At 34.1% G+C, this 23,223-nt stretch overlaps 3 protein-coding genes and 1 non-coding gene across 10 annotated transcripts; all 4 read left to right on the plus strand.

Moving 5' to 3' along the window:
* TRNAT-AGU lies at window positions 1,936-2,009 on the plus strand. Its single transcript has one exon. It is a non-coding gene; the product is annotated as a tRNA-Thr (tRNA).
* Window positions 2,867-5,916, plus strand: LOC105170738 (SNF1-related protein kinase regulatory subunit beta-3). Of its 5 annotated transcripts, none has more exons than XM_020696584.1 (5): window positions 2,873-3,046; window positions 3,385-3,509; window positions 4,215-4,286; window positions 5,272-5,321; window positions 5,390-5,916. In XM_020696584.1, exons 4-5 carry the CDS (start codon window positions 5,295-5,297, stop codon window positions 5,702-5,704), a joined length of 342 nt encoding a protein of 113 aa, XP_020552243.1. In that variant the 5' UTR covers window positions 2,873-3,046; window positions 3,385-3,509; window positions 4,215-4,286; window positions 5,272-5,294; the 3' UTR covers window positions 5,705-5,916. The 5 variants fall into 5 exon arrangements, with proteins under 5 accessions (XP_011089940.1, XP_020552243.1, XP_020552244.1 ...); XM_020696585.1 differs by having other exon boundaries at window positions 4,215-4,282; XM_011091638.2 differs by lacking the exon at window positions 4,215-4,286 and having other exon boundaries at window positions 2,867-3,046.
* On the plus strand, window positions 7,682-11,094 carry LOC105170737 (SNF1-related protein kinase regulatory subunit beta-3). 3 transcript variants are annotated; one of them, XR_002287762.1, is made up of 5 exons: window positions 7,682-7,846; window positions 8,258-8,354; window positions 9,364-9,478; window positions 10,413-10,462; window positions 10,531-10,722. XR_002287762.1 is itself a non-coding variant. In XM_011091637.2 (5 exons), exons 3-5 carry the CDS (start codon window positions 10,436-10,438, stop codon window positions 10,898-10,900), a joined length of 339 nt encoding a protein of 112 aa, XP_011089939.1. In that variant the 5' UTR covers window positions 7,688-7,846; window positions 8,223-8,354; window positions 10,413-10,435; the 3' UTR covers window positions 10,901-11,094. The 3 variants fall into 3 exon arrangements, 1 of the variants encoding a protein (XP_011089939.1); XM_011091637.2 differs by lacking the exon at window positions 9,364-9,478 and adding an exon at window positions 10,732-11,094 and having other exon boundaries at window positions 7,688-7,846; window positions 8,223-8,354; window positions 10,531-10,673; XR_002287761.1 differs by lacking the exon at window positions 7,682-7,846 and adding an exon at window positions 7,878-7,993 and having other exon boundaries at window positions 8,223-8,354.
* LOC105170739 (high affinity nitrate transporter 2.4) lies at window positions 20,135-22,746 on the plus strand. Its single transcript, XM_011091642.2, has 3 exons — window positions 20,135-21,022; window positions 21,145-21,260; window positions 21,797-22,746. The coding sequence occupies exons 1-3, from the start codon at window positions 20,213-20,215 to the stop codon at window positions 22,461-22,463; spliced, it is 1,593 nt and encodes a 530-aa protein (XP_011089944.1). The 5' UTR covers window positions 20,135-20,212; the 3' UTR covers window positions 22,464-22,746.

Here is a 23,223-nt window from a genome sequence, read left to right on the forward strand (position 1 = left end):
TGGATTTGTCAAAATTTGAAGCTCCACTCATTAATTTTCTTTTTTCTTTTTGACTCGAGACTCAAGGAATTGGATCCAATATACATATTAGACAATGTTCAAAATATTAAAAAATATATATTTTAAAAAATACTTAATCCAATTAAAGAATTATAGTCCAATTAAGGTAAAAATAAGAGAAGAAAGTACACAAAGTTTAAGAAGCAAAATACCACTTCCGGTCCAGTTGAAATCTGCTGGTGAAGTCAAACCAATCTAAGTCCGTTTACAATATATTTGCGACTTGGTCAGCTCAATCAACACGTTTACATCACTTTTCACCTCACACAAAATATTATACGGAAGACATGTAGGTAGGGATAACCACACTAGCTGGATTTTCTAGATAAAGCGAGCTAGGCTCCAACAGGTAATATATTTTGTTGATGTGGTACTCCGATTCCTGCTAGCATGGTGGCGCATATACAATTGGACCAATAAAATCTCATGAAGGTAGGCTTATCAAAGAATCCGAAAATACCAACATCATGCTCAACCAACTCCCTAATTGTCTCATCTCTGTACTAAAAGAGGAGTCTAGATAGGTCAAAGGAAGCAACTTTACTCAACAACTCGAACTTCAATACCTTTACTAATTTAAGCTCACATAGCTCAATAATTTGCCGAAATCTCTGATTTTCACGCACTCCACATATACTTCATATCCCCAACTCAACCCACTGCGTGAAGGGTGAAGTCAATTTGCATGTCAACGATAATTAAGATTGAGAGGGAAAATTATTCAAAAAACAACCATCATATTGACGACACAAAAACTGATAATTTCAAGTCTATGTTGTTTGCTGCTGCTGCTGCTGCTGCTTCTTCTTCTTCTTCTTTCTTTCTTTTTTTTTTTTTTTTTTCGGCCTTAGGCTAGTAACTGCATTTTTAAACAAATTATGTAACATTTCACAGAATAAACTTTGGGCAAGTTACTTAGCAAATTTTGGAAGATGCATTGATCTCCTTCTAGTTCTCTTCGTACCTGTATGGACACGAATATGTCGATACGGATGCGATATCATATCATATGTATTTTATGTTAATTTTATGTATTGTGATAAATTAAGACATGTAATATTTGGCATCATAATTAAAGTAGATAATGAAAATAACATTAAAATAATATGAACGTGTTCTAAGTATAAGTTCTTAATTTCAAGTACATAGCTTAAAAAATGTACATAAATAATTCATTATTATAAGAAAATAGAGCTTGAAATATAAATCCCGACCTCTCTCCGGGTGAGTTCTCTCCATGAAATAGATAACGAAGAAAAAACATTGAAAATAAGAGATGAAGAAAAAAAAAGTGTTTTTCACAATCATTAAGAGTGAAAAGTCAAATTAAGTAATTTTTTTTTCTTTTTTTTCTAAGCCACCATACTTCTTGAAATTATAAAGAAAATCTAGTTGTGTCCTTATACGTGTCGGATACACTAAACAATATGTCCGATACTATAACCCTTTTTTCTTTTTATTTTTTGGACGAGCAAATGCCATGTGACGTATGTCGAAAGCGTGTTGATGTCTAATACATATTCTACGCTGCAAAAAATGATTTATCAAACTGTCGTCGCGTTGCGCTTGAACCAACAAAGTGATACTTGTTACTCTTCCCCACAAATCAATTTGCAAGTCCAAGGAATTTTATTGTTGGTATCAAACTTATAGAATTTTTAATATACACATCCACATATTCTTTGTTCCTCCTTTGAGGAGTAAAATGATCAGAAAATTTGCATGCAATCAAACTAGCAACCCCGAATCATAAGATAAAAATAGATGTGTATTGTTATAGAGGACTGGCAAAGAGAAATCATTAACGTAGAGCCACAGTTATTAGTTCATCTTCGCTCTTGTATATATTAGATGAAAAATGAGCACTTGACATCTGCTTTCGTAGCTCAGTTGGTTAGAGCACCCGTTTAGTAAGCGGGAGGTCTTGAGTTCGACTCTCAACGAAAGCAAATTCAAATCAACAGATTTTTAGCCTGTTTTCAATTATTTAATTTTCACCAAGCATAGTTTATTATACTTGCTGAACGTAATCACATTTTTGCTTTTCAGGCAACAGTACCAGAAAACACACACGAGTGAAAACCCGAACCGGTTGTCTGAGCTTTGAATATTAAAGTTAGGAATTAAGCTGCTTCACAAGTTTGATGCACACATCAAAATTTAGAATTCATGGCAAAATAAGTTAACTTGACTACCATGTAAAGGACACTACACTATTTATAAATTTTGGCTAAATGCAACAAGCCTCCACGTGGAAATTGTAATAAACAAAAAAAAATTCTTAAAAGAAAAATACAATGCAACCCCTCTGAAGTTTTAAAAGAATTGCAATGCAATCGTCTGATATGGAAGACAATGAGCTTCTATTTAAAAAATTTAGAAAAACCACATTGTTATATTTTAATATATTTACAGAGGCTAAAATTTAATTAATTCTATAAAAAACTGATGATAATCACAATATACGAAATTCAAAAAAGTAAAGGTCATCTCATCAACAGCTTTCAAGAGCGTGGATACGCCAACTAACTGGATTTATATGTCGGTCCTAAAGAGTCTACTAATACGCAAGCAATATAGTAAAATAAATGCCAAATTACATCTTACAAGAGAGACATTTTTCAATTTCTTATATGAACTACCAAAATTGGACCTAATTATGCTAACCAGACATTTGAGAGAGCTGCACTTCCAATTTAGTTAAGTGTAGGTTCAATAGAATGCAAGCCCATAAACTTTGAACAACTATAGGCCCAACTTTGTTTTCTTCATCACATAAATAAATATTAAATGGCCATCAACACATAATAATGAGGGATGTAAAATAATTCTCTGTACCGAAAAAGAGAAGAGGGTGACATAATTCTCTGCTCTGGAGGAAAAAGAAAAGGGTTGTTTTCTCACAAATCAAAGTAGAGGAAATTCATAGATGAACTCATTGACGCAAACATATAAGTCTCAAGAATCCAGTGGCGGATTTTACTAGGTGATTTGACTTTCTTTCTTTCGAAAGCTACGGATAAAGATTTCTTCTGTATCTTCTTTTCTGTTTTCTCTCGCTTGTAATTCTTTATGAATTCTGAGCTTTTCTTCTTCTTTTGTACGCTACCATGTTCTATTCTATTTTATTTTTGCTTTCAAATTATTGATGGGTTTTACGTGCTTTTTATTTAGTTTTTAGTTTCGTACAGGAGTTTGAGCTTAATTGGATTTTGAATTGGTTCTATGTTATCGGAATTTAGACTTATGCGTTCTGGGTTCTCTCAATTCCTCTAAATATGTGATGGGCTAAGATTTATTTCATTGCATGGATTTTTTTTGCAGATGAAAGTTTTGGGTATTGGGCCTTTTACATAAAGATTTGATTTTTCTCGCATTGAGTACTGAAGAGGAATTTGGGTAAGAGTCTGTTGATTGAGAAGTGAAGCAGCCAAGCCCACTTCACTGAGGTTCATTTCTGGTTTTATGATGCAATAATTTGGCCTCATTAACATTTATATTCGATTTTCTGTCAGTTTTGCATCTTGAAGTATTTTGTGAAAATGAACTGTTATTTTGCAGCGGTTGCATGTGACTGTCTGAATTTGAATTTCTTTTGTTTCAATTTTCTTCAATAAGCAGAAGATAATTTCTGTTATCTATGACAAGTAAGTAAATTTTATGAAAGTGGTCTCTTGGGTTTCTCCTTTAGATCAGGTTTTCGTTTCGGTAGCTCTCTTTGTTATCGGTGAAATGCAAATTTGCTAGAATTTTTTTATAGCATTTGCTGCTAATTATGTTTTAGTTTATGTCTCAGAGTTCTATGGTTGTAGATGGTTAGATGTTGGGTTTTAATCCGTTGCTGCTTTTATTGTTTACAAGATTTTTTAGTTCACAGTGTTTTCCACAGATTTCTAATGGCTGAAACCATTTCTATCATCAAAATATTATAGAGTCGTGGCCATGCTGGCTTCAGTTACGTGTCTTTATTTCTTTACGTGTTGGCTACTGAATACGTGTACATGGGTTGTGATGCATCGAAACTTTTGTAACATGATGGCAGACGCTACAGAAAGTAGCCTCATGTAAAAATGAGTTATGCCGACCTTTATCCAATTTAAAACTGCTAAATTTTAATTTTTTTCCATACGGTAAACGTAATATTCTTTCTGCAGTGAGGATAGCTACTGAGTCACGGCAATGGTCTTGTCTTCTATATTGTTACGTCACTGTGTGGGCATTGGTTGGTAAACACGCAGTCGATTCATGTTTAAGTTGTGCTAAGAATAGAATGAGAATTCTGAAACTCTTTTCTATCTTTACCTCAATGATAGACACTTGGCTTTTGTGTCAAAAGCATAAGGCTGTGACAAAAGCCAAATCCAAAAAAAAAAAAAAAAAAAAAAGCAAGAAATGCTGTGTATTGTCTGTGTTTCTGTTTGGCACAGGTGCAAAGATTGTCATTTGTAGTACTTATAGTTAGGGTGAAGCTTGTAACTGGCAAGCTGGAAGAACCTAAATGCCATAACCTTCCAGAAATACGCTATATACATAATTCAATATTAACCATCGGTACTATATCTTCGAGCATGCTTTCTTGCAAATTAAATTTTCCACTTTTGGTTGTGTAACATCCACAAAATTATCTCGCAATTTCCTAAAGTGGAGATCTTCTTTCTGAGAATCTCTTCTCACATGTATGTTCCTTTCCTAGATATAGTCTCATTCTAGAATGTCATGATTGCAAGAAAAATTGCAGATTAGGTTAGTCCTGCAGAAATATATGTAGCTTTAATAAAATCTCAAAATCTGTACTTCTCTGATCATTTTGTTATTAATATAGAGATGCCCTTTAGCTATGCAGAAATAAAGTTATTTTATAACTAAAGACTGAGATAGAAATTCTTTATGTTTCAATCAAACATGGAAATTCATTATCTTGTAGGTTGTAATGTTTCTGTATTCATCATGCTCTACTAGCACCTTCACTGGCCATTTTTGGAATCAAAGATTATGAGATTGAGACTAGTTCTAGTATTAGCCCTCTCTGTTTCTCGTATTTGGATTATGTTGCTTTATTTGAATTATGGTCTACATGCTCTTGTAGTGTTATTTGACCATGTTCTGTTCTAAGCAATTTGAGTTCAAAGCATTAACTGTCGTTTGATTAGATTCTCTTGTGGACCGGGTATTTGCACTGATGTTAATAAATGATCTCTATAATACTTTCAGGCTCTTTGCTTTGCTAGGATACAATGAGCGGCCCATATGGGGTAGATCAAGTAAGTCAGGAAACTTTGACACTGTGTGGCTCTTTCAGAAGTTCTCGTAAATGTATAATTGTTTGCAGGATCAAGTACGCGTCGCTGGATTTGATGTTCCCAGTTCACCAGATGCAAGTTACAATAACGTCTACCCTGCAAACGAGGAGGAAGGGCGAGAACCGCCTGCGCTGCCCCCCCACTTGCAGCATACTTTGTTAAACCATCCAACCAACAGTGATCCTTGTGCATCCATTCCATCACCCCAGAATGTCACTCTAAATCACCTTTACATTGAGAACAGAGAAGCTCCGCGATCAGTAGTGGCACTTGGGGTCACTCATCGCTTTCGTTCAAAATTCGTCACTGTTGTGCTTTACAAACCAGTGCCAAGAAGGAGGTGAAACAACAGCAGGTGATTTCTGTAATATTACTTCATTCGTTGGCCCTTTATCTCTGTATTGATTGATGCCGATGTAGAATGAACAAAATCTCAATTTGCCTTAAAAGAAGTAAAAGGATTTCCATAGGTTGCTATGGTAAAGATTCCTTGTGCTCTGTAAACTTACATTATCAAGGATAGATTTCTATTAGTCTGCTTCCCAGTGACTCAAAATCGGTCTTCCAGACCCTAATATAATTACTTGTCTTGTGTTGGGTTAACTTATTCCACCTAAAAACCCGGATACATTATCCTCTCTTATCTTACATTCAAAATAAAATCTACAAAAATATATTAAATACATATTTTGGGATCAAAATGATCAAATTTCAGGCCACCTTTCTAATTTCTCCATTTTTTTACCAATTGATTGCAAAATCCACTCCTCAATGCCAACAGGAAGAACAAATTTCTCCTATAAGAAAAATACTGTCATTTAAATATATTTGTGAAAATAGTTCAAATAATTAACTAAATAATTGATGAAAACTACCTTCAATAAATCTAGCATGTCATTCTTTTTTGACTTGGCACTTTACGCCAATACAAAATATCAATCGGAGCATATGCATGACAACTTACCTAAAAGACAAGCAAATTTTGATTTGTAGTCATCTATATATAGATGGGTCAAACTCATTACAGTGGACTTCAATATATATATATATATATATATATATATATTTTCTGAAGATATATTAAGACTTCAATATATATATATATATATATATATATATTTTTTCTAAAGATATATTAATATTTTTGAATCAATTAATATGCTATGACTACATTCAAAATTGTAAATAATTTTAAATTACCAACTACTTAGAATAAATAAAGAAACAACATGCTAATAACTTCATAACAAACAATAAACAACATACTACTATTAAAATGAACTAATTACCTACATTCATAAGACTCGAACTTTATATAGACAATATCAATCGTTCCCTTGAGGAGCTGTATTTTGCTGCCCGCAAACTCGTAAGTGAGACTACATATTTGTTAAGTAGAAGACCCCATAGTAACTACCTTGGTTGCCATGATGTGCCTGAACTAAAATGCCTCCAAGATATTTAATTCTTTCATAAAAAATACTGTCATTTGATCCGATTGGATTTGTCAATAAATCTTTGATTACACACATTTAAAGTTAATTTATTTTATTAGTTGGAATCATTTATCTATTCTATCTTCATTCTCATTCATTTATCACCGTCCTTCCTCCTCCGCATCCCCTATCTTCTTCCTCACCACGTCTCTCCCCGTCTTCAAATTCTTTGGTTCAAAAATCCCTCTTTGTCACCAAAATAAGGATCAAACATAGGGAAAAATAGTAAATTTATGTTCCCACAATTTGTTTGAATGGTGCACCTTGGTGCTGCTCATCGTCCGACTACGATGGAGTAACCGGGACGAATGAAATTTTTTTTTAATAATAAATTCATTATAATCTCTAAAACTAATAGCAACGGTGGAAGGTTATTTCATAGTTAATCGGTATGAAAAACATAACAAGTAAACATAAAATGACATGAAGTATCCCACTTACGATTTTATAAAGTAAACTGCATATAATCTATCCTACAACCCAAATAACTCATTCTCCAAGTAAACATGAGGCTTAGACTTAATATAATAGTACAAATATATACATAGGTCATGATTTACAGTAACTTCTTTGACTTCTTGAAATTCTTAAATGGTTGTCTAATTTATGAACTACCAAAATTGGCCTACGTTAACACTTGAGCTTGCTCCATCTCCAGTTTAATTGGAAAATTAGTGCAAATATTGGGCAAGGCTGGGGCCCAAAGCTACGTCTAGGCCCAACAATTTGGACCTCCATTTGCATAATTTTCCACCAACTATTGGCCCAACTCTGGTTTCTTCACATAAATAAATAACTATAATAAACACATAATAGTAGGAATGTTGATTAATTCTCTGTACCAAAAGAAAAGAAAAAAAGTAAATTAATTCTCTGCTCTGAAGCAAAAATGAAAGGGTTATTTTCTCACATATGAAAGTAGAGAGAATTGATACATACTCATTGACGCGAACGTATATGTCTTAAGAATCCATTGGCGGATTTTACTAGGTGATTTGACCTTCTTTCTTTCTTTCTTTTATAAGCTACAAATAAAGATTTCTTCTGTATCTTCTTTTCTCTTTTCTCTCGCTTGTAATGCTTTATGAACTCTCTGCTTTTTTTCTTCTTTTGCATTTCTACGCTACCATTTTTCAGGTGAAATTTGTGCTAAATGTTCTATTTTAGTTTATTTTCCGTTCAAATCATTGATGGGTTTTACGTGCTTTTATTTAGTTTGTAGCTTTGTATAGGAGTGTGGGCTTAATTGGATTTTGAATTTGTTCTATGTTATTGGAATTTAGACTTATGCGTTCTGGGTGCTCTCAATTCGTCGAAATATATGATGGGCTAAAACATTTATTTCATTGCATGAAATTTTTTGCAGAATATAATTTTGGTTCTTTGGCCTTTTACATAAAGATTTGATTTTTCTCGCATTCTGCATTGAGTACTGAAGAGGAATTTGGGTGAGAGTCTGTTGATTGAGAAGTGGAGCGGCCAAGTCTACTTCACTGAGGTTCATTTCTGGTTTTATGATGCAATAATTTGGTCATCAACATTTATATTGGATTTTCTGTCAGTTTTGCATCTTGAAGTATTTTGTGAAAATGAACTGTTATTTTGCAGTGGTTGCATGTGTTTGTCTGAATTTGAATTTCTTTTGTTTCAATTTTCTTCTATAAGCAGAAGATAGTTTCTGTTATCTATGATGAGTAAGAAAAGTTTATGAAATTGGTCACTGTGGTTACTCCTTTAGATCAGGTTTTCGTTTCGTTATCTCTCTTTGTTATTGCATTTTGGTTTGGTAAAATGCAAATTTTGTTTGAACTTTTTAATATCATTTCCTGCAAATTATGTTTTCGTTGAGGTCTCAAGAGTTCTATGGTTGTGGATGGTTGGGATCCGTGCTTTTATTGTTTACAAGTTTCAGTTCGTAGTGTTTTCCACAGATTTCTAATGATTGAACCATTTCTATCATCAAAATGGTATAGAGTCATGGCAATATCGTCTTCAGTTACATGTCCTTATTTCTCTTTGTGTTGGCTACTGACTACGTGTCAATGGGTTATGATGCGTGGAAACATTTGTAACGTGATGGCAGACACCACGGAAAGTAGCCTCATGCAAAACTCAGTAACGTGAAGATTTATCCAATGTTAAACTAATTTTAATTTTTTTCATATGGTAAACGTAATATTCTTTCCACAATGAGGATAGCTACTAAGTCATGGCAATGATCTTGTCAGTTTCTACATTGTCATGTCACTTTGCGTGGCCCTTGGTTGGTAAACACAACTGATTCATCTTTAAATTGTGCCCCTAGAATAGAATCCGAATTCTGAAACAATTTTTTGCCCCGAGAATAGGATCCAAATTCTGAAACAATTTTTGTCTTTACCTCGATGACCAATACTTGACTTTTGTGTCGAAAGCATAAGGCCTAGATAAAAAGAAAAAAACAGATACTGCATGATGTCTATGTTTCAAAGGTTTCCTTGTTTTTGATCCTTTTTACCGTTTGGCAGAGCTGTGAAGATTGTTGATTTTAGTACTTATATCGAGAGTGAAGCTAGTAACTGACAAGCTGGAAGAACCCAAATGCCATAGGCCTTCCAGAAATACTCTATATACTATCTGTCGGTACTATATCTTCAAAAATGCTCTGTCACAAGTTAAATGTTCCTCTTTTGTTTGTGTAACATCCACAAAATAATCTCGCAATTTCCTAAAGTGGAGATCTTATTTCTGGGAATCTCTTCTCACATGGATATTCCTTTGCTAGATATAACCTCATTCTAGAATCTCATGATTGCAAGAAATTGCAGATCAGGTTAGTCCTGCAGAAATATATGGGGCTTCAATAAAATCTCAAAGTCTGTGCTTCTCTGATCATTTTGTTATCAATAGAGAGATGCGATTTAGCTATGCAGAAATAAAGTTATTTAATCAATACAGACTTAGATAGAAATTCATTATTTTTCGACCAAACATGGAACATCATAACCTTGTGGGTTCAAATGTTTCCGTATTCATCATGCTCCTCTACTGTTCAAACATGTGCTGGCTACATATCCAAAGCTTCATTGACTTTGCTAGACCTTTATATAAGCTGTAAAGAAATGTGAAAACTTTTTTTGCTTTGATGCGAAGAGGATTCAAACGCATAGAGCAGCACATAATTTCAGGAATATGAAAATGCATAGATATCACTCTACTTCTGTAATGTACATTGGCCTCTGTTTAATGTATTTCTTTTACTGGCCATTTTTGGGATCAAAGTTTAGGAGATTGAGGCTAGCCTTCTCTGTTTCTTATATTTGGATAATTTTTGTTTTATCTTACTTCGGTGGGCGTTGAATTATGGTCTACTAGCTCTTGTAGTGTGTTTTGTTGTTTTAGGTGCAGTATAATCCAAATCTCTACCTCATCTATTTCATGAACCAAAATCAAGTTGACAATTTCTATAAATAATAACAATGTGCAGCTGCTCTAAGCATTAACTGTCATTTGATTAGATTCTCCCCCATACACTGTGCATTTGCGTGCTAATAAACAGTCTCTATAATACTTTCAGGCTCTTTGCTTCTCTGAGATACAATGAGCGGCCAGTATGGGGTAGATCAAGTAAGTCAGGAAACTTTAACACTGTATGGATCTTTCAGAAGTGCTCATAAATGTATAATTATTTGCAGGATCAAGTGAGCGTTGCTGGATTTGACGTTCCCAGTTCACCAGATGCAAGTTACAACAACATCTACCCTGCAAACGAGGACGAGGGGCGAGAACCGCCTGCGCTGCCCCCACACTTGCAGCATACTTTGTTAAACCATCCAACCAACAGTGATCCTTGTGCATCTGTTCCGTCACCCCAGAACGTGACTCTAAATCCCAACCAACTATGATCCTTGTGCATCTGTTCCGTCACCCCAGAACGTGACTCTAAATCACCTTTACATCGAGAACAGAGAACCTCCACGATCAGTAGTGGCACTCGGGGTCACTCATCGCTTTCGTTCAAAATTCGTCACTGTTGTGCTTTACAAACCGGTGCCAAGAAGGTGAAACAACAGCAGGTGATTTGTGTAATCATTACTTTGTTTGTTGGCCCAGAATTACAAAAATTGCAATTTAGCCTTAAAAAAGAAAAAGGATGTCCATATGTAGTTACGGTAAAGCTTCTCTGTGCTCTGTAAACTTCATTATCAAGGATAGTTTGACAAGAGATTTGAATTGAATATCATATTTTATCCAGTTAATTAGGCCTATCTATCAATGAGTATGATAATGCCCGACTCAGGTCCATACGTGTAAAGACGCCCATGATATTAAGAGCAGATAATTAATCATCAAGTCAACAGAGTGATCCTCCGTTTATCACAAGTTGTCGGGTCGATGGAGACACATTACACTATTTGCAATTTGTATCCATCACACCCTTTCACAGCCTCCTAGAGTTCTTCCACCACAGATATTGCAAAATAATTATAAAAATTTTTGCTGGAGAAAAATGCAATTGTTTAATTCATTTAATAATACATAGTAATGATTTTTTTTATAAATTTCAGAGGAATTAATAGTCCCTTATCCAGTGAATTCGGTTTTCCATTTTAAATACTAAGAAATTTTCTATTTTATTTAACATTTAACATCATCTTTATATGTATGGTGTGTATATATTTTAATTAAAATAGGATATATAATAAAATTTGAAATAAAAAGAACAATGCGGTCTATCCAGCTAGGCGTAATTAGCACTTTGTAATGGACAAAAGGAAGAGAATTTGGAGGAATACTATATAAGTGGATACGGTTGCAAATTCTTAGTATTAGTCCGAAATTATTGGCTTGTTAAGAAAAAGTCAACCTTATAATTTCCTAATGTCAACTGTTTGGCAGTTTATTGATTTGTGATGATCATCTTAGGTTCTGGGTGCATGCTATCTTTTTGTGAGTACCAGCTTGAATTTAGTTTATATTACTAATAATTTCATAAATGATTATTTTGATATTATTAAATTTTTATTTAATAAATTATATATTTACAACCTCTGACATGATAAGAAAAATAACATTTAACCATGTCTGATTGCTAGTTAAAAATAAATAGTTGTAGTAAATATCATTGACAACGGCCACACAATGGTTAATGATTGTACTTTTTAAAAGGGTGGTTAAATCATTTGTCATGACTTTTATATTTTTATTATAACTCTTAATTGTGAAAAATAATTTTTTCATAGTGAAAACTAGAGTTACTATAATTTTTAGTTATAACCATTAGTATTGTAGCCAATAATAATTTTTTTTTTCAAATTTAAGTTTGTTGCGATTACTAAATGATCTTTATATTCACCCATCTTGCGGATTGTCAAATCTTAATATTCTGAATAAAAAATATTTGAAAAAATAAATACTCTAAAAAAACTCTGCCTAAAAAATAAAATAATATTATAGTTGAACGAAGAAATTATCCTTAAGTGTTCGAACATACTTTTTAGGGTAAATTCCGCTTTACCCATTTTCTACTCTCAGTTGCATAACTTAATCTTCACATATTTTATGATGATGCTTTGATTGAGTGGTAAAGTTGAGCTCTCATAACCTTATAATTGAAAGGTTGTGAATTCTAGTATTACTGATGTAGATATATAATCTAGTATAAATAGTTGTTGTAATTTTATAAAATTATATGAATAAGTCCAAAGATAGACTGAGGAAATGAGAAGAAATGTTTGTTTCACATTGGAGAATGAGGGACAATGATAGGACTTGATAAATATACAAGGTGTTGTGGGGGTGAGTTTTACACACTCATATTATTATCCAATATAGGAAGCTTATCAATACAATAAACTTCTTATATTAAGTTCAAATCCAAATTTGAGTTTGAAGTGCTATTGATACTAAAGTGAACAAAGGGGGTGCCCCATAAGCGTGCCACCCGCATATATCTTTTTGCAGCAAAAATATTTGAAACAATTTAAATTTTGAATTTTCAAAAATTAAAATATTTATTCTTTAAACGACTGATTAATTTATTTATTTTTAACTCATTTTCGATTTCAACTGCTTTGTTTAGATGCCATGTTTGGGTAGAATTGAAACAACTCTTGTTGTTACATTGTGGTTAAATGTTGCACCAAGGAGGGTGTTTAATGGGTAGTTGCTAATCAAGCCTGTAAAAGGCTGATGGTGGAACCCATTTTATACACAATACAACAAAACCATACCACTACAATCTGTCTTCTCTCCCTCATGTTCTCTCTCAGCCTCTCTCTCAAATTTCTAAGATTTGAGCTTACTCTTGTAACTAGCTTCTAAGTGTTTTTAAAGGTGTTCGTCAGTATAATATTGTACTGAACAAACTGTAATCGTCTTATTTTGGGAGAATTAAGGCTGTATTCAAAGCACTTGACACGGGGCATTTATTTTCTTCAAAATAGTTGGAAAAATTTGATCCCAATACTGTTTTCATATTGTAATTACTGGATCAAATCAACTTGAAAATAGTCACATCTGAGCATGTATATAGATATATATACTACATTTAATGAAACAAGTATTGTAAATAATTAAATACATAAAGCAGTAAATTTCAAGACCTGAGTTGTATACCAACAACTCATTACCAGTTATACCTCTTAGTCTACAATACTGTCATTAATTAGTTCACCATCGTCACCCCGATATTCCATGGGGTTCTCTTCAGGATCCTCCTCTGGTTCATCTGGTATCATCTCTGCAAGTTGGTCTATGTGCTGTCTGAGATCATCTACTTGATTACGGAGTTGTTGATTTTTCTATTGAAGTTGTTCAACTTCAACTTCGCGTGCTACTTTTAATGCTTTTATTTCCCACAGGAGAATATAATTCTTGCAATCTAACTCATCGGCTCTCTGTTCGGCCCATTGTTGGTAGTAGGCATGTCTCGATATATCGTTCCTTAGCATCCCCATCTCATCAAGCCTATCTCTCAATTGCTGATATAATTCATTAATGAGGCTGGTGAAGTGCTCATTCGAATTTATGACAACGGATGGTTCGAAAAATTTGATCTTAATGTTGTTTTCATATTGAAATTACTGGTTAAAATTAACTTGAAAATAGTCAAATCCATTGAGCATGTATATAGATATATAAACTATATTAAATGAAACAATTATTATAAATAATTAAATACGTAAAGCAGTAAATTTCAAGACTTGAGTTGTATACCAACAACTCATTACCAGTTATACCTCTCAGTTTACAATACTGTCATAAGTTAATTCACCATCGCCACCCAGATATTACATGGGGTCCTCTTTAGGATCTTCTTCCGATTCGTCTGATATCATCTCTATCAGCTGATCTATGTGTTCTCAGAGACCATCTACTTAATCACGGAGTTGTTGATTTTTTATTAAAGTTGTTCAAATTCAACTTTATGTTTTACTTTTAATGCTTTTATTTCCCGCTGGAGAATAGAATTCTTGCCATCTAACTCGTCGACCCTCCATTTGGCCCATTGTTGGTAGTAGGCATGTCCCGATATATTGTTTCTTAGCATCTCTATCTCATCAAGTCTATCTCTCAATTGCTATTGTAATTCAGCAACGTTACTGGTGAAATGCTCATCTGGATTTGATGACAGCAGACGGTTGAGGTTGATTAGAGACGGCATTTTAACTGAATACTATCTCACTTACCCAAATTACAATTGAATTGCTTGCTTGCCTGGAAAAAAATAAATACTCGTGTCAAGTGTTTCGAGTACAACGTTCTTTCTCCCAAGATAAGATGATTACAATTCGTTCAGTACAACACTATACAAACGAACATCTCGAAAAACACTCGCAAACTCATTGCAAGACTTAAGCTCAAATAATAGAACTTTGAGAGAGAACACGAGCCAAAGAAGACAGATTGTAGTGTTGTGTATAAAATGGGTTTCACCATCAACCTTTTATATGCTTGATAGCAACTGTCCATTAAACACCGTCTTTAGTGCAACATTTAACCAAAATGTAACAGCAGGAGATGTTTCAATTTTGCCAATCATGGCATTTAAACAAAGCATCTAAAACTGAAAATGAGTTAAAAAAATTAATCAGCTACTGTTTAAAAAATAAATATCTTGATTTTTGAAAATTCAAAATTTAAATTGTTCGAAATATTTTTAGTGCAAAATCCTAAGATTGGAACACTCGCCTAAATGCCCGTCGCTCGGAGCCAGAGCCGGGTCAGGGGGGCGGGCGGGCGGCGCGCATGTAGGATAATCCCATTTCACTCTAGTCTCCATAACACTTCAAATTCAAATTTGGACTTGAACTTAATATAAGGAGTTTATTGTATTGATAAACTTCCTATGTTGGATAATAATATATGAGAGTGTAAAATCACCCCCACAACATCTTATATATTTATCAACGCCCTTATACACTTCAGTCTAACTTGGATGTGTCTTTTGGTCTTTTGGTTGTATTTACGACTCCTCACTTTTGCAATTATGGTTTGACTATCCCAATGTACAACAATAGATAGAAGAGGCTGGCTTACAATTGGAAGTTGTGATAGCAACCCAAATAGTCATTCTGCCTTGGTACCAGTCGTATCCAACGCACACAACTCAACTTTAAAAGTAGATCGGGTTATTAAAGTCTATTTTGCAGACTTCCAAAAAACTACGCCCGCACCTAAGGTAAACACATATCCTGAACACCCATTACTCTTGGAATGTTTGATTATCCAGCTAGCATCATTATATCTCTCAAGAACAATAAGGAATCAACCATAATGTATGGTCAGTGACACCGTGGCCTTCAGGTATCTTAGTACCCTATCCAAAGAACCCCAATGGATTCTGTCAGGGCAACTAATATATCTAGCCAGTTTCGAGACAAAAAAAAGATATATCTAATCTTGTGCCATTTGCTAGATACTGTAAGCTCTCAATAATTTGGGAATATCTTAGTCGTGCAACCGAAACAATACTTTTATTTTTAAATAGAGCTACAGAAGAATCTATGCTGTCTTAACAATTCTACTGTTTTAATAACCAAATTTCTCAATTTCATTCTCGACATAGTGAGATTGAGAAATGGCTATTTCATTAGTTCAACGAAACAATTTGATGCTATATAAATAGAGCTTAATTAGTTTTACATAATATATAAATATTTTTCTTCTATATAGAACAATCTTATTTTAATACACTTCTATAATTCTCAAATCCATGTAATCACTTGATTAACAGGAAAGACCAAACTGTCTCCTAAGAGTAACATGCCAATTTCTTTAAAATTCTCAATGAGCGATTCCGTTTTAATTGTATCCTTAATTATCAATCGTAGATCCATTAATAAGATCTTTAATCAGCGAAATTGAAACTCAATAACCATAAGGTCATAAGGTTGGAATCTTATCAACATGTGAGTGTTGATCTATTGTAATAATAGTTGTTAGTTAGTTATTGATAAATTATATTAATAATTGGTATATTAATTGCTATTAAAATTCATAATCTACGTAATTGTAATTGATTTACTCAAAAATAAATAAATAAATAAAATTACCAATCACAAATCTAAAAGGACTAAAATAGTCATTAAACAAAAATTTCGATTTTGCTAATAATAAATATATGTTGCTATTTCTTTTGCTGTGGTCTTTTTCAAATTAATTGGCGTAGCAATGAGTTGTACACAAGCTGTTGAACTAATCTCCACGCAATGCTTCGACAATAGTATATATCATGTCTTGATTCGAATCATCGATGGAGTCCTTCTTATCACCTATCCCACCAATTAGGATAAGAGATCATGGCAAGGACTTATCCCACATCCAAAATTTGTTCGTATGAATATTCACAAAAATCTTGAGAAGTGGTGTAAGAAAGACTTAACTTAATCATTGATGTATTCGTGTCCTAATTAATTAAGGTTGAGGTCTCATAAATAAATTTTAAAATATAAATTTAAGTCCCACCAGAAAATAAATATTTGTCTACTTTAATGTAAATTTATTATAATATCAGTTCATTCTATCTCAAATTTATTGATTGAATCGATAGGGGAAAAAATACTTAATTACTTAATTCGTGAAGGTGAAGCCATGAAGTCATCGTTCCAATTTCAATTTTATGTGACTATTACATGTGTTTGGCTAAATTTATTTAAAACATCTTATAAATTTACATATTTTGAAGATTTTTAGAGCATACAACTCTTAAAGTATTTGAATAGAACAAAATTATGAAGCTTATAAAATATTAATGATGCTAATTTATTAAAGGAGTTTATAAGCTTCTAATATTTTATTTTCGAATTTTATAAGTTCAATTTTTAAAATTTTTACTAAGCAGATATATTAATTGACATAATCATTAATATTAAAATTTATTATATAATTATAATCGATTAATTAGAAAACATAGGAAAGAATATCTTGAAAAAAATAGGTTTCCAGTTATTCTGCAGAGGAATCAAAAGTCCCACCACAGACTCCCAGGGGTTCTGAAAGGTTAAGGTGATAACCATATGAATATAGTATATTCTCTTGGACATCCTCGGAAGCAGCAATTTTGGGTGGTTATTTACATACAAACATGTGTAAGAAATTTTCAAGTGTGAGTTCATATGCTAAATGCATAAAACAAAAACACTAATTAATATGATATGAAATTGCAGTTATTTCCAATGTGGGAGGAATTTGATTTGCTGGAGCTTCGTGACTTTAAGGGTTGACCTCTCGGCTGAATGCTTAGTCTACCAAGATCGAGTAATGGGCTCCTGAAAACAAAATAAAAACGTGAAACTCGTCGGGTGCATCCCCGACAACAACCCTCTGCCGCTCAAGTTAGTGGTGTTCGAGGTAAAAATATGTGATCAGGTGAATATAGATTGAAAACAAGAATAACAGTTACCTCAAAAAGTATTGCGTCGTGGTATTTATAGGCCTATGTGGATACTGTTGCTTGGGCCACGGGTCACCATCAAGGTAATAGGCATCCTCGAATAACGACCCTCCCTGAATTGGGTTTTCGGCCACAAAATGGGTCTATCTGACGCGCCATCGTAGATGCGCGGATCCTGGGCTTTCAAATAACGAAAATACCCTTCATTAAGGATATTTTCGATATTCAGCCTGTAAGTTAGGGTTCTCCCCATCAGAATTAATGACCTTGATCCAACTTATGGCCCGATTGACTTGCAAGTCGTATGAAATGGTATTGAAATTCTTCTAAAATAAGATAATTTCGCCATATTTAATTTACTAATTTTTCGGTTAGTAACACTGGTTTTAATATGAACTTAATTTAACCAACACCTACTATTATAGTAGAAACAACACATATTATTCAATAGAAACAAGGCACCTACTATTCAGTAGACACAACATCCCACACATAAGCTTTGTCAATTGAGTTAGGCCTCATTGTTCTCTCCTTATTCTTACAAACTTGAGATTTTGTATTTCCTTAATTTTTGCTTTCCTTCTTTTAGTATTTTCCTTCACCGACGTACAAACAATCATAAGTTTCATAGTCTTAATGACGACTGTAATTTTGTAAAAATTATTTCTCGCAAGAACTAGTAATACCAAAAAATATGCATAAAAATTGTCACTAATAATAATTAGTGTGACACTTGTGTAAGGACGACTTAGCGTCAATAAATACTCATTGCCACTTTATTTGTATTTCACTATAAACGTGTTACTGCCTAAAGTGACAATATTAGATAAAATTATTCTCACCAATAATTATATTGCGACAAATCAAAATAATTATCATTCAATAGACAGATTGATATTTAGTAAATTGACCCTTCATATTTTGTGATCAATTGCTCAGGAAAATTCTTGAACCAAACAGAGGTTATTCTTACAGACCTTTTCATGATCCTGTAAAGTTGAAATCATGCTGCAAGAAGCAACAGCTTACTCTATGTATGTTGCTTACCTTAATGACTCATTAATGAGGTATTAACTAATTCCTACTTGATTTCAACCAAATTGCAGTAGGTATGAACTGATATCAAACGTAAGCAACTTCTTCAGTTCAACAATTTGTCCCCAAAGATCAGTTCCGTGTTCATATTACCTGCCTCTTTAATTGGATTTTATATTGTTGGACCATTTTTCCATTATCACTTTTGGAATTAAATTATATCAAAACTATGTTTTGATAAAAATTATAATTTATAGCTTTTAATCCTATTATTATTTTTCATATTTACATATTATACTGATTAAGTAATACTTTAATTTATCACTTGGTAGAATTCTTGACATAAGAATAAGGATAATTTTGGAATTCAACTATAATAATATAATGAATTATAAAATTAGGAATTCAAACGTCATAATCACTTGTGCAACCACAGAGTCAAACAACTTGCATTATTTTGCTCAAGTATACTATAATTAGCATTCTTCTCACAAGCTTAAATTTTCAAAGGACATATATAAAAAGTACTTATTCAGCCTATATACTTTCTTATATTTCAATGTACATCTTGATTTTTTGTAAGCGAAAAAACGAACAATTAATTCAAAATAATATGAAATAATAAAAAGAAGATAGGTAAATTTTTTAAATAATTTGTATGGTGAGGAAGAGGGGAAAAATAAATAAGGTGAGGGCAGATATAAGAGGGAAGAATATACAGATGAGAAACACTATATATATATATATTCATATTATTTTTTAAAATGAAATTAATTAAATTACAAAACCTAATTATTTAGAGTCGACATGCTTTGTCAATTTGAGTATAATCTTTATGGTAATCAATTTCTCGAGTTCTAAATAATAATAATAATAATTAGCGACCGGAAAATGTCTGTTTTTGATAATCTCCAAGATTGGCAATCATCAAAGTTTTTGGAGAGATACCATTTTTACCCTTAGCTTAAAACTGGGAAAACATCAAAATGAGCTAAGCTTCCATGCCCGGTAAAGTAAATTGGAGCAGAATTTACATACAGGAGACAGCTGCAACCAAGAAATTAATTAATATAAGAAGAATTAATGGCACACACACACACACACACATATGACATATGAATCAAAGGTTACATCTGGAAATTTTGATTCCAGTGAATCTGAGGCTGTATCTGGCAATTGGATCCCCTAATTTGAATATTTATATGATCCTTTGGGATATACGGTGAGGCTAATTAATAGCCTTCTTCCTCAACTGCGGCGAACTGCCATTCTCTCTCTCTCTCTCTCATTAAACAATTACTCAACTCCACTGCCTCGTTAAAAGCCAACCAAAATGTCAACTCCTTACCCTATATAAACATCAACCTACTAATTCTTTCTTTCATCAATACAATCAAACACATTTCAACCTTCTCATAAAACACTTCCAGAATTCAAATTAATTCATGGCTGATATCGAAGGGTCTCCAGGCAGCTCCATGCATGGAGTCACAGGCAGGGAGCCTGTTCTTGCTTTCTCCGTGGCATCTTCCACTGTCCCCACGGATACGACGGCGAAGTTCGACCTGCCGGTGGACTCCGAGCACAAGGCCAAGAAATTCAAGCTCTTTTCCCTAGCCAATCCCCACATGCGCACTTTTCATCTCTCCTGGATCTCGTTTTTCACCTGTTTCGTCTCCACATTTGCGGCGGCGCCGCTTGTCCCGATTATCCGGGATAATCTGAACCTCACCAAGAGCGACATCGGCAACGCTGGGGTCGCCTCGGTTTCGGGGAGCATATTCTCCAGGCTGGTGATGGGTGCCGTTTGCGATCTCCTCGGCCCGCGCTATGGCTGCGCGTTCCTCATCATGATGTCGGCCCCGACGGTGTTTTGCATGTCGTTTGTGTCGTCGGCAGGCGGGTACTTGGCTGTGCGTTTCATGATCGGGTTTTCTCTGGCGACCTTCGTTTCGTGCCAGTACTGGATGAGCACTATGTTCAACACTAAGATTATAGGGCTGGTGAACGGCACTGCAGCGGGGTGGGGGAATATGGGCGGCGGCGCCACTCAGCTGATAATGCCATTGCTTTACGACATAATCAGGAGGACGGGATCGACGCCATTTACGGCCTGGAGAATCGCCTTTTTCATTCCGGGGTGGCTTCATGTGATCATGGGGATTCTGGTGATGACTCTAGGCCAGGACTTGCCTGACGGAAACCTCAGTGCCCTGCAGAAGAAGGGAGAAGTTGCTAAAGACAAATTTGGAAAGGTTAGATCGACTAATTTTTTCAATAATCAATTTCAACTACTTCATTCTGTGATCAATGTTACTTGATGAATTTTGGTTTTTTAATTGGAGTAATGAGCAATATGTGTATATTGTATATTCAGGTGTTGTTGTATGCTGTGACAAACTATAGAACCTGGATCTTCGTCCTCCTCTATGGATACTCTATGGGAGTTGAATTGTCAACTGATAATGTGATTGCAGAGTATTTTTACGACAGGTCTACTTTCTCTCTCTCAACCTTTCAAATTATGTATCGCACTTTTATATTATATAACAATCATGATCCGTCTCTTTTCAAAAATTAAAAATTATAATTATATTAACATATATTGCATGTAAAAGTAGACCCCTAAAAAATACACAATATAATATTAATGTGAAATACCAAAATGGAATTGAAAATTTTGCACTCTATAACCCCTTCAATTTTAAAACTAGAGACACCCTTTTCTCAATTTCCATATCATTATAAAAATTACATCGTTTATATATACAAGTAGTAGCAGAAGAATTACATCCTATATTTCTCAAAAATAGCAACATTAACCCTCCATCAATCTTTTAAGTGTTTCATGTTCAAACAAAACGGTCTCACTAGTATATAAAATATTACTTAGATGATTATTAGAGGAGAAGACAAATTATAATCATTTTACTCATTAAGAAAGTCATTGTAATAAATTATACTTCATTTTTTATGCACAAATTAAACATGATGCAAGGACCCTGATCAAGCACTGATTTATTTTACAGATTCGACCTGAAGCTCCACACAGCTGGAACCATAGCAGCCACATTCGGCATGGCTAACATCGTTGCCCGCCCCTTCGGTGGCTTTGCCTCCGACTACTCAGCCAGAAAATTTGGAATGAGGGGCCGACTATGGACACTGTGGATCCTCCAAACACTCGGCGGCACCTTCTGTCTTCTTCTCGGCAGGGCCAACTCCCTTCCTCTCGCCGTCACCTTCATGATCATCTTCTCCGTCGGAGCTCAGGCCGCCTGTGGCGCAACCTTTGGCATCATCCCTTTCATTTCGAGACGATCATTAGGAGTAATCTCCGGCATGACAGGCGCCGGAGGAAACTTTGGCTCCGGCTTAACTCAACTCCTGTTTTTCACAAGCTCCAAGTACTCAACTGCAACTGGGCTCTCATACATGGGGATAATGATCATAGCCTGCACTCTGCCTGTGACGTTAGTCCACTTCCCGCAGTGGGGCAGCATGTTCCTTCCGCCCACAAAAGACGCCGACAAGGCAAGCGAAGAACATTACTACTCATCTGAGTACACTGAGGAGGAGAAGAAGAAGGGTATGCACCACAACAGCCTCAAGTTTGCCGAGACCAGCCGATCTGAACGCGGCAGCCGTGTGGTTTCCGCGCCTACTCCCCCGAATTCAACGCCAAACCATGTTTAAGTTAAGTAGATATAAAAAATAGTATGACTGAAATTAAATTTCCTGAGGAGGAGGAGCAAGTGGATTTGAATGATGATGTGCGGGAATGCGTAATATATATATATATATATATAAATGTGTGTGTGTTTCTTGCCCGTTTTTGTAATGAAAACATTAATTGTCTTGTCATCATACGAACAATAAGATTATACTATATATATATATAGATTTATTGGCGCAAGCTACTTATGTTTCTTTTCTCTATGTATGAATGCTGCATTTGTTTGACAAGTCTTGTTGGAACAAATTATTCGATCGTATCTTCTGTTATAATTTCGTATTTCATGAGTATATTCCGTTTTATATATTTGTGAAATTTAATTGCAAAAAATATTTGTTCCTTGAAAAAATTTGTTCAAATTAATTTTTGGCACGAGAATTTTATAATTACTAATACTATACCCTCGAGTGTTAAAGGCGATGAAAATAAAGTACCCAATGTGTGCATGTATAATAATAAATTTATCCTTTATTATTATGAATGTCTTTAAACAGAAATCTCCCAAAAATTAAGAAAATAAATTATCCAGAAAAAGTTCAAACAAACGTTGAAGGGCATAATAGGAAATATATTTTGTTACTAGGTGATGTCACCATTTTCGTTGCCTGTTGTTTACCATGAAGCAGTCTAGATACATGCTTGTAAACAATCGGCCGTTCTGACATGTGGTTTTTATTTTTTTATAATAAATAAGTTTTTATATTTTAAAATATTTTATAC

This window comes from Sesamum indicum, linkage group LG9 (genome assembly GCF_000512975.1).
Source record: "Sesamum indicum cultivar Zhongzhi No. 13 linkage group LG9, S_indicum_v1.0, whole genome shotgun sequence".
NCBI lineage: Eukaryota > Viridiplantae > Streptophyta > Magnoliopsida > Lamiales > Pedaliaceae > Sesamum > Sesamum indicum.

Excerpts from the sequence above, each read along its gene's own strand:
- LOC105170739 (XM_011091642.2), top strand. The coding sequence starts at position 20,213 with ATGGCTGATATCGAAGGGTCTCCAGGCAGCTCCATGCATGGAGTCACA. Across the intron at positions 21,023-21,144 it reads CTAAAGACAAATTTGGAAAG|GTGTTGTTGTATGCTGTGAC; the intron begins GTTAGATCGACT and ends TTGTATATTCAG. Across the intron at positions 21,261-21,796 it reads GCAGAGTATTTTTACGACAG|ATTCGACCTGAAGCTCCACA; the intron begins GTCTACTTTCTC and ends TTTATTTTACAG.
- LOC105170738 (XM_011091638.2), top strand. The coding sequence starts at position 5,295 with ATGAGCGGCCCATATGGGGTAGATCAA. Across the intron at positions 5,322-5,389 it reads GCCCATATGGGGTAGATCAA|GATCAAGTACGCGTCGCTGG; the intron begins GTAAGTCAGGAA and ends AATTGTTTGCAG.
- LOC105170737 (XM_011091637.2), top strand. The coding sequence starts at position 10,436 with ATGAGCGGCCAGTATGGGGTAGATCAA. Across the intron at positions 10,463-10,530 it reads GCCAGTATGGGGTAGATCAA|GATCAAGTGAGCGTTGCTGG; the intron begins GTAAGTCAGGAA and ends AATTATTTGCAG. Across the intron at positions 10,674-10,731 it reads ACTTTGTTAAACCATCCAAC|CAACTATGATCCTTGTGCAT; the intron begins CAACAGTGATCC and ends CTAAATCCCAAC.